Below are 18,214 nucleotides of genomic sequence, written 5' to 3'. Positions count from 1 at the left end.
GAAAAAAATTATAGATTCACCATTTGTGATGCGGTGGCGAGCTATAACGCACATGCGTGTTATTTTTATGTGATTATTGAGGTTGAATTCATATCAAAATATGCCAAACTTCCCTTACTACTTCTGAGTAGGATGCCTACTACATATAATTGTATGAAAATTGTGGAAATAATGGTTCAGATCACTCAAAGCACACATGGAAATGGAGGCGCCCTTATATGGGCAGTAATGGAGTCTGGTTGTGACCTAGTGAAAAAGTTTGTTGAACTGCGCCCAAACAAAATCTTATTGAAAGCTCATTTTTTGAGATATCAACCTAAAATTTGAAACACAACTTGTTCAGAGTTTTGGCTTTGATTTTCTTGCAGTTTTAGAGTCCACCAGGTTTTGAAAAAATATATTTTATATAAAATATGATTAATTACATTTTTACATTTTCATAAATAACTCTTTTTCTGTTTCACTTTCTGAATTTATTTAACTTCAACAAAAATCTGCCAAATGTCTTTAAAACGAGACCAATCTTACATCTATATTCCAAAGCATTCTTGAATTACAACCATTTAAGTTCCGATTGTGCATTTTCATGTTTATTCAAAAAAGGGGGCGCAACACTTAAGAGGTTAAAGAATAACTTTAAGGGTTAGATGATGGCATAGGTAATCTAAATGTAAAAATAGACCAAATGAGCATGTACAATTTTGTAAACAATATCGACTATCAATAAATTAAATAAATGTCTAACATTAATATGGTGCATCCCTCAGATTTTTCTAATGGCTTATTCATTATTTAACATCTTCACATTTTGTTCTGATTTAAGGGAAGGGAATAACAAAAATCTTGTGGGTAACAAACACTGTCACCTCATCGGCTCTGTTCCTAGAGAGAACAGGTCTATATCTTTGGAGAGAGAGTACTTTTGAAATGGCAATGCTTTGATGCTTGTGGTTCAGTCAGATGTCCTTTAGAGTGTTTCAAACTCAATACAGAAACCCTTCCTGCCCCCAAGGCACCATTCTGATTAGTATTAACACAGATTGCTAGTGGTGTTTCCATTAAGCCTATGAGAGACTGTCAGCTCTGTAATGATTCTGTCTGTTACAGCTTGTCTGAAAGGTCATGGAGAATTTTAACCTAGCACCTCTCTGGGGCTCCTTCACTCTTCGCTTCTCATTTTCATCTCTGTATCTTTCAGCAATTTCCATCTTTCACATTCAGTCATACAGAACGGGCTAATTTTCCACTATCTCTGTCCTTTTTGACATTTACCCTCCTAATCATTACTCCTTCTCCCATTTTTCTTCCTCTCAGCATGTCGCAGTTTCTCTCCCTGACTGGCTCGCTCTATCTCTCCTCGTCCTCTCTGTCTATTAGCCTGTCTACCCCTTATATCAAGCTCCGGGGCTCTGGCTAGGTAATTGTGGTACTGCACTTGTTCAAGGCTAATAGATACCCTAATGATTAGTCCTTCACTGTGTCTGCTCCCTTCCTGTGTTGCGGTGGTCCTCCAATATCAGGTGTACTCAACTGTAAAATGAGCTCAAGACTACCATTAGGTATTTCACATCACATGGCCTTGTTGTTAGCTTTGAGTCCTTGACAAAATGTGTTTCTTCAGAGAAAAACTATTTTAAATGTATTCTGAATATGTTATAAAACATATTCAGTATGTTTATTACTACACTTGCTTGTGATTTAGTTTTAATTAGTTTTCTGTTGAAATTAGTTTTACTTTTTGCATTGCATCTTTTTATTTGTGTAGTGCAGATCCCACTAATCCATTAACATTTTTAGCAGTTTAGTGTAAATGCAGATTTTGTGCTGTTAATTTGAACAGATGTTTTCATTCCCAATGTTAAGAATCTGCTCAAAGGGATACTCCACCCAAAAATGAAAATTCTGTCATCATTTACTCACCCTCAAGTTGTTGCAAACCTGTATGAGTTTCTTTCTTCTGCTAAACACAAAGGAAGATATTTTGAAGAACGATTGGAACCAAACAGTTGTTTGGCACCATTGACTTCCATAGTAGAAAAAAAAAAATACTATGGAAGTCAATGGTGCCAAACAACTGTTTGGTTCCAATCGTTCTTCAAAATATCTTCCTTTGTGTTCAGCAGAAAAAAGAAACTCATACAGGTTTGCACTTTGCAACAACTTGAGGGTGAGTAAATGATGACAGAATTTTCATTTTTGGGTGGAGTATCCCTTTAAGCAAACATTGAGAGGCTGTTTGAAAAAACGACACTGTTCATCTGCATTTCCCATGTTTATAGATATGGTAAGGAGATACAGAGTCCACAAAATAACATTTGAAGTACTGATGAAATCTGCTGTGTTTGCTCTGGACTCATTACCATCAAATCTTCTGCACTTGGCTTTGCTTTTGAGTGGAAAACACTGTATGTTGTTTGTGCTAGGTCTTCCCTGCCATGCATTGCTATTGTTTTGCAGACTTTTGTTTCTGGTCTCAATTTAGGACACTCATCTCATGTTTGAATAATTATTAACACCTTGGTGCAAGTTCTGCAATCATTCTTGTGGTTTGAATTCGACTCGGACCTAATCATTAACTTTCATTAACTCGCATTGATTTGTTGCTCTGTGTTCATGACCAACGTGAACAATCTACACATTGATCACAAAGTCAATAAAGAATGATGAGATTTTTGGATGCAGGGTGACATCCCCCCTAGAGGCTAATATGATACTGTTTTCAGAAAATGACATGTTTATGGCTCTGTGAGCAGAGATTATAATTAACTGGGACGGGTTTATGAGGGAATACTCTGCACTGCTTTGCTGCTGTATGCTAAATGGTTTCTTGCCATGCAGTGGAACAGATGCAGTCACAGTGCTACTCTTAATCTTCCGTGTGCTCCAGGCTGGAGACGTGTGTGAGCCGCCATCCTCAGGCTATATACCCCACAGTTATATATGTATAACAATACACCTTAGCACTTTGCAGGCTGAATCAATCAGTTAATCCTCCTTTTTTTAGGCATAGTATATATTGTTAAACCAACACTAGTCTCTGTTTATGTTCGTTTACAAATGTTTGGCATAGAAACTTTAAGACATCAAGTGTTTTGTTTAAATTTAGTTGAATTTAAAGTAGCTGTTTGCATGTTTAACCCTCTGGGGACCAAGGGTTTTTTGGGGCCCTTGGGATGTTTTGACATGCACTGACATTTGTGCTTTTTTCAGTTATTTATAAACATGTTAATGGCAAAGGTGTAAATTCACTCTATATAGCACAAACGGGGCTACCATAATATGTTAGCAACATGTATGTACATGTTTGTATTTTTGAGAGAATATTATTTATGCATGGTTATTGAAAAACTTAAAAATAAAAGTTTCTGAAATAAGGCCACAAAACACATTGATTATTTCTTCACAAGACTTTTGAAAATTGTATCACATAGTCTAGAATATTTGCTCCAAAACTATGTGAGAATCATCCTGACTACTCATTCGGATAAGTCAATAAAGTCTTTTAGAATGTGTATGACGTGTTTTGTTTGAGAAAGCTTTATGCGAGGAGGCGTGATCTCTCATTAATATGTATGGCATTTCACACCTGATAAAGACAAAGACCCTCCCATAATGGCCCTATTAGGTGCTATCAGGCCATATCATTACGAGGAGCCTTGCACAAAGAATGAGGAGATTTAAAAAAAGAATGGCTTTTAGATTGTTTGGATTTATTTACAACACAACATAATCCAAAGATACACAACAAAGGACAAAAAAGCACATTAGTAAACACACTGATCTAAAGACAGAGGCTTGCACAGTCACACAGCATGGTCCCATTCCTGAAACATAGTACATACCTGTCATTTCCGAGGTGTTTGATTTTTCATTACAGTCTCCTGTGAATGTTGAACTCAGCAGGACTCATGGCATTTTGTCCCTGTAAAAAAATAAATAAACACCTGTGAACATGCTGATATCAAGAGAAACTATATGGCTGCACGACTTTGGGCATGCATTGTAGATTTTTCTGGTTAAAATAGCTTTTTTAATTATATATATACACACACACACACACACACACACACACACACACACACACACACACACACACACTGCTTAGAATTAGAAGTGAACACACCCATGCTAAAGTTGACTAAAAAGAGGAATACAAAATCTTAATGCCTTAATTTAAAAAATGAGGAAAACTCCAACCTTTAGGGACGTGAATAATGTCCCTGAATTCTTTGTGAATGAATAATGTATCGCAAATAATTAAATGTTCTTCTTTAAAATACAGCAGGGAACTACACTGCGACCAAAATGGTCGCATATGCGACCTTTTGAAATGCCATTGCGACCCTAATTTTTAATGGGTCGCAAATGTATCACCGTTTGATTATTTTTGTACCTATATGTTTTAGGCAATATGCTATGATTTACTATGAGCATTTATTAAAACAGAAATGTGTATTTTAAGAATACGTTTTATAACGTTCTCTGAGCATTCAACACATCAAGTTGGCTTCGCGCTTGTTTAACTGAGAGAGAGTGAAAGCCGCGCGTGCGCACTCTCTCGCCGTCTTCACACTGTCTTGCTCTCTCTCCCGCCCTCACTCATATTAATGAATTGAGTTGACTGAATATCTTTGAGAATACACGATGGTATTTTTTTCCTGAACTACCACTGGTTGTGAATTGTGCTAAAATAACGTTGCCTCATCTTCTCTGAAAAGCTTTCCACACAAATATGACATAAACCACACTTTCAATAAACAAAACAAAAAAATCTATCTAGTGATGAAATGTTTTCTGTGTTGAGAGTGAGACAAATCTTGTGCGATGTCCTAAACTGCCTGGATAATCACACAACGTGTGCCGTGGTCCGTTAATGACACGTCCGATTCGCGAACTAATATGACTCCTTTGAACCGATTCACTTTAATGAATGGTTAAAACAACTGATCTGTCCAACACTGAACTCAAGAGACATAAATCAGAAACACTTTACAATAAGGTTCCATTTATTAAAGTCTAGTTAACTACATTAAAACATTCTATTAATATTAGTTTCTATGTGGATTTACTCCATGACAAAACCACCCCAGTCATTCTAGAATGATTCATTCTTTCCAAATAGAGCTTTTTGTTTGAAATTGTTTTTATATCGCAATATATATCACAGAAAAATCAAATATCGCAATGTCATTTTTTACCAATATCGTGCAGCCCTACTGTAAATTCTGTGGGCCTTCAGGACTGTCCAAATTTGTAACTGCGTCAAAACAATTCAAACACAAATCATTGAAGCTTCACTATGACAGTATGAAGCACGCGAAGTGGATTATATTTATTTTATTTTTCCTTAAGAGTTCAGAAGTCTACCCATCTGTGCCTGCAATAGCATGTTGAAATCCAAAAGAAATTCATTTAGCACTTTATTGTGTAGGCCTACTGTATTTTCTATTGCAGTAAATCTATCCCAACCAATTTTAAAGAAAACAAGAAGGCATTTGGTTTAAAAGATGGCAAGTAAAATAAAAAGCACATCTGTATGCAATACAGTTTCATTATTGGTCATTATTATCCAGAGTAGCTTACTATAAATAATTTGTGCGACCAAATCATGTTTTGCGCTAGTAACTGAAAAAGTAAGTAGCGCAAGTGCCACCAGTGGAAAATGTTAGTGTAATTCCCTGTACAGGGTGCATACGTCTGGACACTTCTATCCCCAGAAACTCCTAACAAAAGCTGATGTCTTTATTTTAAAGCTTATTTGAAGCTTATTTGATGCTTATTTGATTTGAAAAACTTTATCCAAAACTAGTCAACGAAATTGTCTTATTTCATCTGTAACAGTGCGTATCTGTGCGTTCATTCATTCATTCACACACACACACAGAGAGAAACATGATTCACATTTAAACAGTATGCTATTTGTCCGTTTACAGACACTAACGTTATTCTATATCGCGATTAGAACAAAGCACAAGCATAAAACACTTACACTTCTCAGCTGAATCTGTTGGTCCTCCTCGAAGTGAAACCAACACTTGTTCTGTGGTAAATGTCCCAGGATTATTCCTCATAGCCGCGCAAGACGAATCTTAATCTGACTAAAAAATATAGTGTGTTTACAGCATTTGCCTGGGGGCGTTTATCTATTTTGCATATGGCCTCAACACATTATCTTATGAATAGCGCGCTCTGCGAGTGGGTGTGAACAAATTAACGATAATGAGCTGAGACAGGAGAAACTGTACTTCTCTTTAGTTTCAGACAGATTACATTGCAGGAGAATTTTTGTTTTAAATGTGAATAGTTTTATTTAAAAGTAGAAATTTAAAGCGTTCTTTAGACGTATGTTTCATGTTTGTGTGATAAGTATTAGCGGAGTTTCCGTTCATTTTCCAGACATGTTTCAGAAAGATTTTTGCAGAGACAGAGTGAGCTGAAAGCGCACCCTGTTTATTTTATTTATTTAATAAAAAAACACAAGGTTTTGATGTTAATGTGAGTGTACACAAAAAAAGAAGACCCTCTATAGTTTATAATCATGTATTGATTTTATTTATATGACCATAAATGACGGAGTATTTTAAGTCTATGTTGCTGCTATGTGAAAAAAACCCAGCAAAACGTGCCGGCGCGTTCGCCGTCCCCAGAGGGTTAACGATGGCATAGGGGAAAAGTATTATTTTCAGAGCTTGGCCAAGTAACCTTTGGATTCCCAAGTGATCCCATTTTGGTCTGTTATTGTAGCAACAGGTACCTGCTCCTTAACAGGACGTTGAACAAAACAAAACTGTGATTGGTCACTTTACATCTCTATCAGATGGCCTCTTCTTGAATTAGTGGCCGTTCCTTGACCAATTGCTATAGAGCCGACACAACGACCGTGTTACGTGTTATGTTGTTAGGCAAAGGTCTGGCTATGCAAGATGAAATGTGGGGGTACAAAAGACATTTCAAAATGTTTAATAAATAAATAAATAACACTCTCACATAAAACTATGATGACCATATATTTGAAGACATAAGATACAAGTTGTGTTTTTCAACAGGTCAGGTGTTATGGCATAAAAGACTACAAATGCTTGTTGTCTTTATTTGTCTTCCTAAACATCATATGAGTGTTTGCAGGTCTTGAAAAACAGCTTTTACTTACAAAATATGTAGTTTGAAAATATCTCCAGAGCTTTGAGAGAGGCATCTGCTCTGACGCAGGCTGCCATCCAGTTGAATATTTTGGAGTAGTTCACCCAATAATGAAAATGTTGTCATTTACTCACCTCATTCCATCACCATGTTATTTTTTTGACGTGAATTATTAGGCAGAATGTCTGAGCTAATTCCATTAAAGATGTATAATGATTTATACTGCTAAGCTCCAAATACGATGTGTGAGGAAATGACTGAAATTTAAGTTATTTACTGATAAGCTTACCTTTCACCAAAGCTCTTAAAAAAATCATTAACACTTATTAATTTAAAAAATGTCACCTATACACTGGCATTCAAAAGTTTGGGGTCGTAGTTTTTGCTCACCAAGGCTACATTTATTTGATAAACAAATACAGTAAAAACTAATATTGTGAAATACTATTACAATTTAAATATATTCTAACTTTAATTTTTTTCTGTGATGTCAAAGCTGAATTTTCAGCTGTCATTACTCCAGTCTTCAATGTCACTTGATCCTTCAGAAATCATTCTAATATGTTGATTTGATGCTCAAGAGACTTTTCTTATTATCAATATTGAAAATAGTTGCTGCTTAACATTTTTGTGGAAACCAGGATGCAGTTTTTTCCCCAGGAGTCTTTGATAAATTGAAAGTTCAAAAGACCAGCATTTATTTGAAATAGTCTTTACTGTTACTTTTGATTAATGTGTTGCGTCAGGTACGATACAACAAATCTTCACAATTTTGTAAACAAACTATTGTTGGACCTGAACTTATCATAATTCATGTTAGAAAGGGAAAACCAAGCTTGCTCTAGAGATGCTTGGCTTGTATTGCATTGGAGTTTAAATTTCCACTGCTCTATGGGTCTTTGTATCAAGCACAGCAAAAAAAAAAAAAAAAAAAAACGGTGGCATTTACTGATTAAACTGCACTGAATGCCTCTCCTTTGACATTCGGTCTTTGATGACTGGAAAAGGAGACCGAAAGAATTGAATGGAAGAGACAAAACAGATCAAATCAGTAATTCAAGGCACAGTTTGAAGCAGCATAAAGGAGTGTTTTAGTTGTGAATAATTGGCTAAATTATTCATCGGTTCCCACAGTGACATTTAAATGCATACATTTTCATTAATATTTTAGACATATCTGCATATATTGTGATAGAATATATTCTTGGTGTATTTATAGACTCAGTTTTACCTTTTGAAGTGTTATATGTTACAGTCGCGGTGATGAGAAAAATTATTATTTCAGCAATGGGTAAAATGGATAGAGGGCAGATACAGGTAGTGCCCTATTCTAAGAGCATCTCGACCACCCATGTTTTTTGTTTTAAAATCTTGATTAACTATGTTTGGAAACAGATTTGTATGTTTAAGAGCAGCTGAAGCTCTGTTTATACCTAAATAAAATGCGATGTCTTCGTTTATTTGTCTTAGGCTGTGAAGACATTGTGGCAGACAGCATCTCGCTAGACTCTGTGGTGGCCATCCTGAAGTGGAGCTCACAGCCCTATGGCTCCAAATGGGTTCATCGGCAGGCCATGCACTTCCTGTGCGAGGAGTTCAGCCAGGTCATGACCTCCGACGTCCTCTACGAGCTAAGCAAGGAGCACCTGCTGGCGGCCATTCAGTCTGACTATCTGCAGGTGATGACCGTACACCAATTCACCCCGAGTTCTTTTCAGATTTCCCAGTGCAAGATTGTCCAGTTCATGATTTTACAATTTATGGGAGCTGATTGTGTTTCAAATAATCAATCTTTATAAGTGAAAAATTCACTTTTGTTAACTGAAACATGAAGAATAAGGGGTTGTTCACACAGGACATATTTTTGGATCCTCAGACTTGCTCTTGACAAAATATATTCATGTTTGCAAAAAAATCTGGTGCTTTTTTTTTATGGGATATGGGTTGTCAAAAAAAGGTTCCCTGGGAAAAATGTTGGGAAATGTTGGTCCGATTAAATTAAATAGAATTTTCTAGCTTAATCTTACAAAGAACTTCACTAAAACTTCGTCTGTTACATGTGATTTTTGTGCTTTTACGACAAGGTCAAGCTTATTTTCTCTCTGGAAACATACAGTGGTAATTCAGGGTAACTGCACTGCATCATATTGCACTATTGGGAAATTTGTGTTTATTTCAATCCACAAATCAATGCAGGGCTTAAGGCCTATCTATTTCAGACAGCAGAGTGTTAGTATCAGTCTGTTTATCGATCTCTATTGATCAGGGCTCCTGTTCTGTTGAAGGTCACCTGCTTTTGTTTTTGGACAAATTAGTTATCTGTATCAGATGACCCCCTTACGTCTCCTCAGTGAGCTTGTATAGAGAGCTGTAACCCCATCTGGGATTTGGCCTGGCACACAGAAGTCTGTTAGCGCCTTCACACTCATCTGTGCTAGCTCTTCAATGTTTACAAGTCTTTGCTTACTCTACCCCGGGTCAAGCCTGTTGAAATAATCTAATCCCTCTAGTGACTGAGAATTTGTGAACAAACATGAACAGAGACTATAGTGTTGATCTGACAGATATGCTATCCCTCAAAAAAGGGGGATTAACTGATTGATTCATTGCCATGATCATGGAAGACCTGTAAATATCAGTGAATTTTAAGCTTTTTTTTTTTACAGGTCTGGAAATGAGATTGAAGTTAATTAAATCTTTAGTCATTGTAATGTCTAATGAATGTACAATGTTTGTAGTAGTTATGCTCAATTTTACCTTATTTCATTAGCTAGAAATTGCTATTGCTAATCAATCTGAATCAAAATTATTTTTGAAAAGTTCTGTGGGCTTGGTCAAGATAAGAGTTGTTGGTTCACAGAGATCAATGGCTAAATGGATAGTTCACCCAAAAATGAAAATTTGCTGTTAATTTCCTCACCCCCAGGCCATTCAAGATGTGTGTAATTATTTTTTTTTTTCAGTAGAACAGTAAAGAAGTTTTTAACTGAAACCGTGATCCTTGGTGATTCATATAATGCAGCAAGTCAATGGATACCGTCACTTTGAGAGTCAAAAAACAATAAACAGGCAAAACAAAATTAATACCCGTGGCTCCTGGCCATATATTGAGGTCTTATGAAGCGAAACGATTGGTCTCTGCAAGAAACTGAACACTATTTACAACATAATTACCTGTAATACACAGCCTCGGCAAAAGGTCATGAGCGTGTTCATGGCAGTCTGAACTCTGAACCACGAGCTTCGTGTCGCATAATGACATTTGCGCGGGAGCAAACTCAGATGTGAGCTGAAGCTGTTTGTTTATAACAGAGAAGGAAGACGCGCGTGTTGTATTGTTCATCTAAGTGGTACTTATTTGCTTATCCTGGAAGCCGCAACCTATATAAAAAAATTAAGATTTAATTTGCTTGCATGATCTCAATCGGGAAGATTGACTTTTCACAGATTCCCAGTGTCTGAGCTGCTGCGCATACGTCATTATGCGACAGGAAGCTCACGCTCCAGACTGCCATGAATATGCTCAGGACTGTTTGCCGAGGCTGTGGATTACAGATAATAATGTTGTAAAATAATGTTTAGTTTCTTGCACAGACCAATCGTTTCACTTCATAAGACCTCAATATATTGGAGCCACAGGTATTCATTTGTTTCGTATATGGTTTTTGATTCTCAAAGTTACTCTAGCCAAAAATCTTCTTTACTGTTACTGAAGAAAATTTATACCTACATCTTGGATGGCCTGAGGGTGAGGAAATTAACAGCAAATTTTCATTTTTGGGTGAATCATTCCTTTAAGTGAGTTCCCCCTTTCTCTCCCTCGCCCCCAAATTTCCTGTCTGCATTCTCTGTTACCATAAAAAAGGGAAAAAGCCCAAAAAATAAAATTTAGGAAAAAAGGAAAGGACCCTGATATTAAAAAATGTAATTAAGTTTGAGGGATAAACGATGTCCATTAAACCTGGATCGGCTTCTGTCGATGAATGAAATTTTGGCTGTGCAATATTCCCAGTAAGAGATAAGATAGCAAAATCATTTTGCTCAGGTTTCACCTGGCACCTGCAGGACTTGCAGCTATGAAATACATTGGTTTTATATATCCTGGTTTTAGTTTTGAGATTGTTCTGTTGTATTAAATGTGCCATCTTTAAAGGGCATATTGCAGGTTAGAGTACCCAGTGAGTCATTGTATAGGAAAATAATGTAGGAACTAGATTCTCTTTAAATATATACTTATAAAACGCTATTAAAGGGATAGTTCACCCAAAAATTCTGTCAGTAATTACTCACCCTCATGTTGTTTCAACCCTGTTAGACTTTCGTTCATCTTCGGAACACAAATTAAGATATTTTTGATTAAATCTGAGAAGTACAACCAGAAGCGCTGCGCAGTTACGGTATACTACGTGAACTAACTCGAGGCCCACAGAGAAGGAAATTAATAGTTAAATAAAGTTGTTATTTTTCTTTTGTTTTTTTGCGCAAAAAAAGTATTCTCGTCGCTTAATAAACTTAAGATTGAGCCACTGTAGTCTCTTGGCCTATTTTAACTGGGGATGCACCGATACCATCTTTTTCAGAATCGATCCGATACCAAAAATTCTGAGTATCGATCGATACAGATACCGATCCGATACCAGCGCAGTTTTTTTTAAATCAAGTAGAATTTTTATAACTCTGTGTTAAACACAATCTACTTAATACAGACAACTTCATTATAAAGAAAAACAACAAATCAAAAAAATATATGATCATCTATGACAAAAATGATATTATAAACTAGATTAGTGGATAATACACATTGCTCTTTGTATTGTTGTAAAATACATTCATGAAAAACAAGATAACAAAAATCAAATGATAAATTATTTTAGATATAGCCTAGGCTACTATAAAATTGAGACATGTTTTAAATGTATAGCACAGCTGTTTAATGAGGCAGCAACATGCTAGATAGGACAGAACAAGAAAGGCTATTAATAATATGTTATTGCGTCACTGCATTATGATATGAAAGGCTCCAATACAGTGCGGCACAAAGCGCTTATGCGCATCCCGAGCGATGAATGATGTGCTTGAAGCCAGGGAGTCACAGCGCGTCGAGTCCGCATTGAAAAGTTCAAAGCACAAAGGAAATACATATTGATGCGTAGTGTATTATACAGTATCTATCTATGCAATAGTTTGAGCCTTTTCTTTTAAAGTCCCTGTAAAGTCAAAATTAAGTATGTGTTCTGAGTTTGTCACACCACAGAAAAATATGTTATTAGTCACCCAGCCAAATTTGAATGATAAAAAAAGCCAGCAAGTACATAAAATAAGCTATCAAAATCTTGAAAAAATGAGCAGTAATCTCTGCTCTCAAACGCTGGGGCGTGTCCACTGGCTGCGCTGAAACCACGCCCACTCGCGGGAAAGCTGCCGTCGCGCCACACTCAACTCTACAGCCGGAATGGATGCTCGCACGGTGGGCACCAGAGGCGGACAGAGTACAGAGCTTTGTTACTTGAGTAAAAGTACAGATACACCTTGCTAAATTTTACTCAAGTACAAGTAAAAGTACTACATTCAGATGTCTACTTAAGTAAAAGTACTTGTTTTTAAAAGTACTTGAGTATCAAGAGTACAAGAGTAGATTTTCTAAATATTGCATTACTACTGCCACAGTGCTTACATTTATGCACAGAAACGTCCTACATGGAGTTATGAAAAATGTTAATGTTAATACCTTGGAGAATGTAAAAGGAATTAAAAGTAAAATCAAGTCATTTTCATCTTTTTACCATGTTGCTTTATTTAATTTAATTACATTTTTTGGGGGGTCCCATCTTTAAATGCGGGGACAACACACACACACACACACACACACACACACCACATGTAAGGGTGGCGCTACCAATAAAGCACCTAAAAGCTGTCACAAAGAACCGGCAAAAGGAATGATTATGAATATGTAAAATATAGCAAGGAGATATTTTAATTGTTTATTAATAAACACTTGTTTAGTCTTGAGTAGTGATCTTCAGTAGTGAACGCGCCAGAGAGAAATGCACATTTCATACGGATTACATAAGCAGAGAACAGTCTGTAGTCTGTTTTCTTTCGTTTTGAATTTTTCTGTTTAAAAGTAGACATGTCTGTGAGAGGCAAGTAGGCTACCTTATACACTGAGTTTCGGTTCATTTATGAGACGAGATCCAGTTCACGTGCCGGCGCCTCCGTTTCTTATCTATCGTCTGCTATTTACTTCTTATTTATTAAACCCAGGCAATTGGTTGATGAAACATTGATTAAAATTAAGATACAATTAATGCAAAACGAAATTCAGGTTAAAGAAAGGTTTTGTGTTTTCTGTTTGATGTCTCTGTGAAAGTTTTAAAGCATTTTTTATGCCGCTTTCAGAGCGCTCACGTCCGTAACGGAGAACACGTCCATAACATTGTTTTTTCCTCATAAATGCAAACCCGAAAAATAAAATAAAACAAAATTAATATTTTATGTACTGTGGAGACTGAGCGCCAACCCTTCTTCATTCGCTGGGTAGTAGCCTACTTTGGTTTGCGCAGTGTAATTCACATAATCAGTAAAAATATATTTTGCCTCCTAAAGTTTTTTTTTTTTTTTAAAGAAATCAGAAATCCCTCGTGGCTACGCCACTGCCACATTTGAACCTGACTGTGTTAAACACACCACATACTCAAAAACCTCAAACCAAATGCTTGGCTTACATTAATGTGTAATATAAAATCTGACCATGGAGTTGACTTTGGCGGAAAGCTGAAAGTGATTGCTGATAGGCTGTCCCAATCAGTGGCGCCTGTACAATCCAATCACGTTTGAGAGGGAAACAACAAATTGAGGGTTTCCGAGATTTTTCTTTTTTTTTACTTTTTTATTTACTCGGGTACTCACGGTTATGGATAGAAATGTATTGGAGTAAAGAGTACAATATTTGCCTCTCAAATGTACTTGAGTAAAGTCATGAGTACTCCCCAAAAATGATACTCGAGTAAAGTACAGATCCCTCAAAATTGTACTTAAGTACTGTACTCGAGTAAATGTACTCCGTTACTGTCCGGCTCTGGTGGGCACGCACTGCCGATGATGGCACCAGTTGTTGGCGCGACGGGAGGATGAAGGCTGAGGCGGGAGTCGGTTCGGCCCCATTCACCAGTAACAGCGGATTATCAGTGAATCCCAGTTGTCTCCGACGAAAGTTTATAAAACTATCCCGTGAAAAATGATCACTTACAGAGGTGGGTTTTGGCGGTGATCCTCAGCTCTCAATCAAGGTGGCTCTTCACAAAATTAATCCACTTCTTGATGTTGGCCTAATCGTTTTTCGGAAATGTAAATAAGTACACCGATATGTTTTGTACGTGATCCGGTGATCGCATCCAGGTAGTACGCATTTCCGTGACGAAGGCATAGCTAGCTAGCAATCTGTAGGCTGTTACTAATTATAGTACTGACAATAACTCGCGAATGAGCAGCAAACTGATGTGAATGTGCTCTATAATATTGTTAGGAGCGGCCTAGTCTCAGCCTCAGACGTCACGCCCACGGAACGTTGGCTAAACGTCTGATGCATATGGTACACTTAACTGGAAACACTTCAGGAATATCGAAGTCGTCATCTGATTGGTTGAATTTTATCGGATTTCCGGGGGGCGCGAGTGTCGCGTTTATTTTTGGTCCGCCGGGAAACAAAGCGCAGACGTGTGATTGCGGAAGAAAAACTGTTGTGTTTACATTAGTGACAATGAGCATTTATCAAGATCAGCTAAAGGTAGGATTCTCAAAAGTATGCGAGGTTCACGGCATAGACTCTTGAAGTTTTCTTCTCCTTCTTTGATTTTCTATGCTGACTGACTTGTTGCACGCCGGTCTGTTGTTGTGGGGAGATTTCCACGCCCCGAAACGTGACGCTGAACGAAACGAACTGTAATTGGTTGTTTGACATGTCGGTCAAACGGCCTTATGGACGGGCCTTGGCCAAAGAAAGCTGCTATGAATTCCAGACCTTCAGCCGTCAGTCTGAAGGTCTGGCTACGCGAGACTAGGAGCGGCCAGCCTCAGCGGCTCCAGTGCGTCATCAAGTAGGGGCGTGTCTAGGAGCTCAGGGGCTCCAGTGCATCATCGAGCCCTGTTTTAGCCCCGCCCAGAAAATCCGGAAAATAGCAATGGTGAAAAACTGTTTAACGGTCTAACTCCACAATTCAGTACTTCACAGTTCACAGTCTTTGTAATATGTTTAAGCAATACATTTCTAACATTTATAATGTGTTTAGAATTTTTTTTTGAAATTGCCTTTACAGGGACTTTAAAAGTTTTAAATTTCAGTTACTGTGCACGTGAAGAACAATTATAGTGCTCTGACTGTACTCTAGTGTTGTGATCTAACCGACACCTGGTAGAAAGTAACATGATTAAGTTACAGCAATAAAGTCCAGCAAGATAAAGTTGTTTTATGCGAAACCATAGACCTTTATCTACAGATCAAGTATAATAATATTACCATTGAATCATCTTGGAGAGTTTCATCGTTGACTGTAACCGAACGCGACGCCCTGTTTGAATGCTGAATGGAGAATGACTGACAGCCGCAGCGGAGGGAAAAGTTTACGTGATCTTGAATTTAATGACTTAAATATTAATTATAATTTCTATCTCACATAATGGCCTCAGAACACTTATAATAGAGTGCACGAAAACTTTATGTTACTTTAGAATGTTTTTGTGCCTTTTGTGGGGCTTAACAATAACACAGAATAGTATACGCACAATATCGGATTTGGATCGGCCTCGTCTGATCGATACCCGATCCAGGCAAAAATGGCAGTATCGGAGCCGATACTGAGTATCGGATCGGTGCATCCCTAATTTTAACGATGTGTTTAATAACTTTTCTGGGCCGCCAAGTTTCAATCCCTTAGAAGCCTATGGAGGAGTGATCCAGCTCTCAGATTTAATCAAAAATATCTTCATTTGTGTTCCGAAGATGAACGAAAGTCTTTCGCGGTTGGAACAACATGAGGGTGAGTAATTACTGACAGAATAAAATTTTTTGAGTGAACTATCCCTTTAAGGCTTCTGGAGTCGTTTTTTTTGTGAGAATTTTACTTCTGTTTTACAAAATGGCGTTTGTCAGATGCAGATGTACACTAAGTGATCTTTGACAAATCCGTAACCATCATGTTTCCTTCGGCGGCCGAACCACATGCTGACGACGGACCGGGCGGACCCGATGAAGGTGCTGTGACACTGTGCACCGAAGGAACCGCACCAGCCCAGAGTCTCACTTGGTTCTTGCTTCGGCATCCCATGTTGAACTCAATCATATCTCCGGGATTATACTCATCCGGTCTAAAGTGAACGCTACACACTACCGCGTTTTTCGAAGCAGATGCAAAAGTGAAATCCCATCTCTTCACCTGTACAAAACGCACCCAGGCACGGAAGATAGCATTTTTCTTGTTCGGAAACCTGTGGACTCGATGTCCTGACAGGCTATAATTCACAATAATTTACCATGAGGATGGAAAATTGAAATACAATAACTACCAAAACACACTGAACCACGACCGCTCCTACTGAATACCAACCTACTCTGCACTGAGCAAACGCAGAGCCCAGCAAACAACTCCCTCTCATGCAATGTTGAAAAAAAAAGCGCTTTTTCAACACGGTCAAGGAAACTGTCACGTTTTCTACTAAATTTGTACCCTTATGTCTTGCAAAACCATTTTAAATCCTGCATTCATTTTTTAATATGGTATTTTCATACAAGGTTATATATTAATTTTGATAAAAAATAAAACCTGCAATATGCCCTTTAAGCTTGCATACACCAGTTTCCTTCAGCCTTGGCTAAATTCAGTAACAAACTTATACTGTTCTTCTCCCCTCTTCACAGGCCAGTGAACAGGACATCCTCAAGTATGTTGTGAAGTGGGGCGAACACCAGCTCATCAAGAGGATGGCCGATAGAGGTATCACACACAGAAATTTATGTCACTAGATACACATTAAAGGAATAGTTCAACCAAAAACGAAAATTCTGTCATCCATTTACTCACCTTCATATCAAACCTAATATGTTGTTTTGTTTTTTTGTAAAACACAAAAGTATTTATATACTATCATTGAAAAGTTTGGGGTCAGTAAGAATTTTTAAAATGCCTTTGAAAGTCTCTTCTTATGCTCACCAAGACTGCATTTATTTTATCCAAATTATTGGATAAAATAAATATTGCAGTAAAAAGTGCAATATTCTGTTTTCTATTTTAATATATTTTAAAATGTAATCTATTCCTGTGATTTTCAGCATCATTACTCCAGTCTTCAATGTCACATGATCCTTCAGAAATCTGCTAAATGAATAAATGTAAATGTAAAATTCTTTACTGTCACTTTTGATCAATTGCACATTTGATCTTCCTGAATAGATGTATTCATTTCTTTTTTTCTTCTTTTTTTTTTACTTTCTATCCCCAAACTTTTGAATGCTACTGTATATTTCATTACAAGAATTATTACATGGCTCATTCCATGTGTTCATAGTGACCATGTCTGTCATACTGAAAAGACAAAAATATCATGAATGTTGTCCGTATGAAGTTAAAGTGTTGTGTATAAGTTATTGCTTGCTTTTATGGTGATATCCGGAGCTTGATAGCCTGTTATCCCCATCCACATTTGTTGTATGAAAAAAAAAAAAAAAGCAGCTTGGACATTCTGCTAAACTACTTTTGTGTTCCTTGGATGAAAGCAAGTCCATACAGGTTTGGAATGAATAATGTTCAGGCAAAAAATGTAATCCTGACTATTCCTTTAATCCCCATCTACTCCATACACACACACACAATTTTCTCTGGCCCAAACATTTTTCTGTGCCGCTGAATTTGTCCCTGTTTTCACCTCTTGCCATAGATGGTGGTCTAAACTATGCCAGTCTAATGATTTATTCCCCAATCCTCCTAATGTCTAGTAATGACTCTGACTGGCTCAGCAGCACTGAGAAATCAGGCCAAGTGCTCTGCAGTACAGAAGCGTAGCATATGGCTGGCAGCTC

At 37.3% G+C, this 18,214-nt stretch overlaps 1 protein-coding gene across 1 annotated transcript in view; it reads left to right on the top strand.

The window, feature by feature from the left end:
- Positions 1-18,214, top strand: part of btbd7 (BTB (POZ) domain containing 7) — a 74,296-nt gene that overhangs the window by 49,324 nt on the left and 6,758 nt on the right. Inside the window, exons 4-5 of the mRNA XM_056259977.1 lie at positions 8,611-8,819; positions 17,057-17,132. Of these exons, the coding sequence (XP_056115952.1) occupies positions 8,611-8,819; positions 17,057-17,132 (285 nt within the window). The remainder of the gene's footprint in view (positions 1-8,610; positions 8,820-17,056; positions 17,133-18,214) is intronic.

The sequence above is a fragment of the Rhinichthys klamathensis genome, unplaced genomic scaffold, assembly GCF_029890125.1.
Source record: "Rhinichthys klamathensis goyatoka isolate OS25496 unplaced genomic scaffold, OSU_Roscu_1.1 h1tg000170l_1, whole genome shotgun sequence".
Taxonomy (NCBI): domain Eukaryota; kingdom Metazoa; phylum Chordata; class Actinopteri; order Cypriniformes; family Leuciscidae; genus Rhinichthys; species Rhinichthys klamathensis.
The sequence above is the reverse complement of the archived record's forward strand: the minus strand, read 5'-3'. Positions and strand labels throughout refer to the sequence as shown.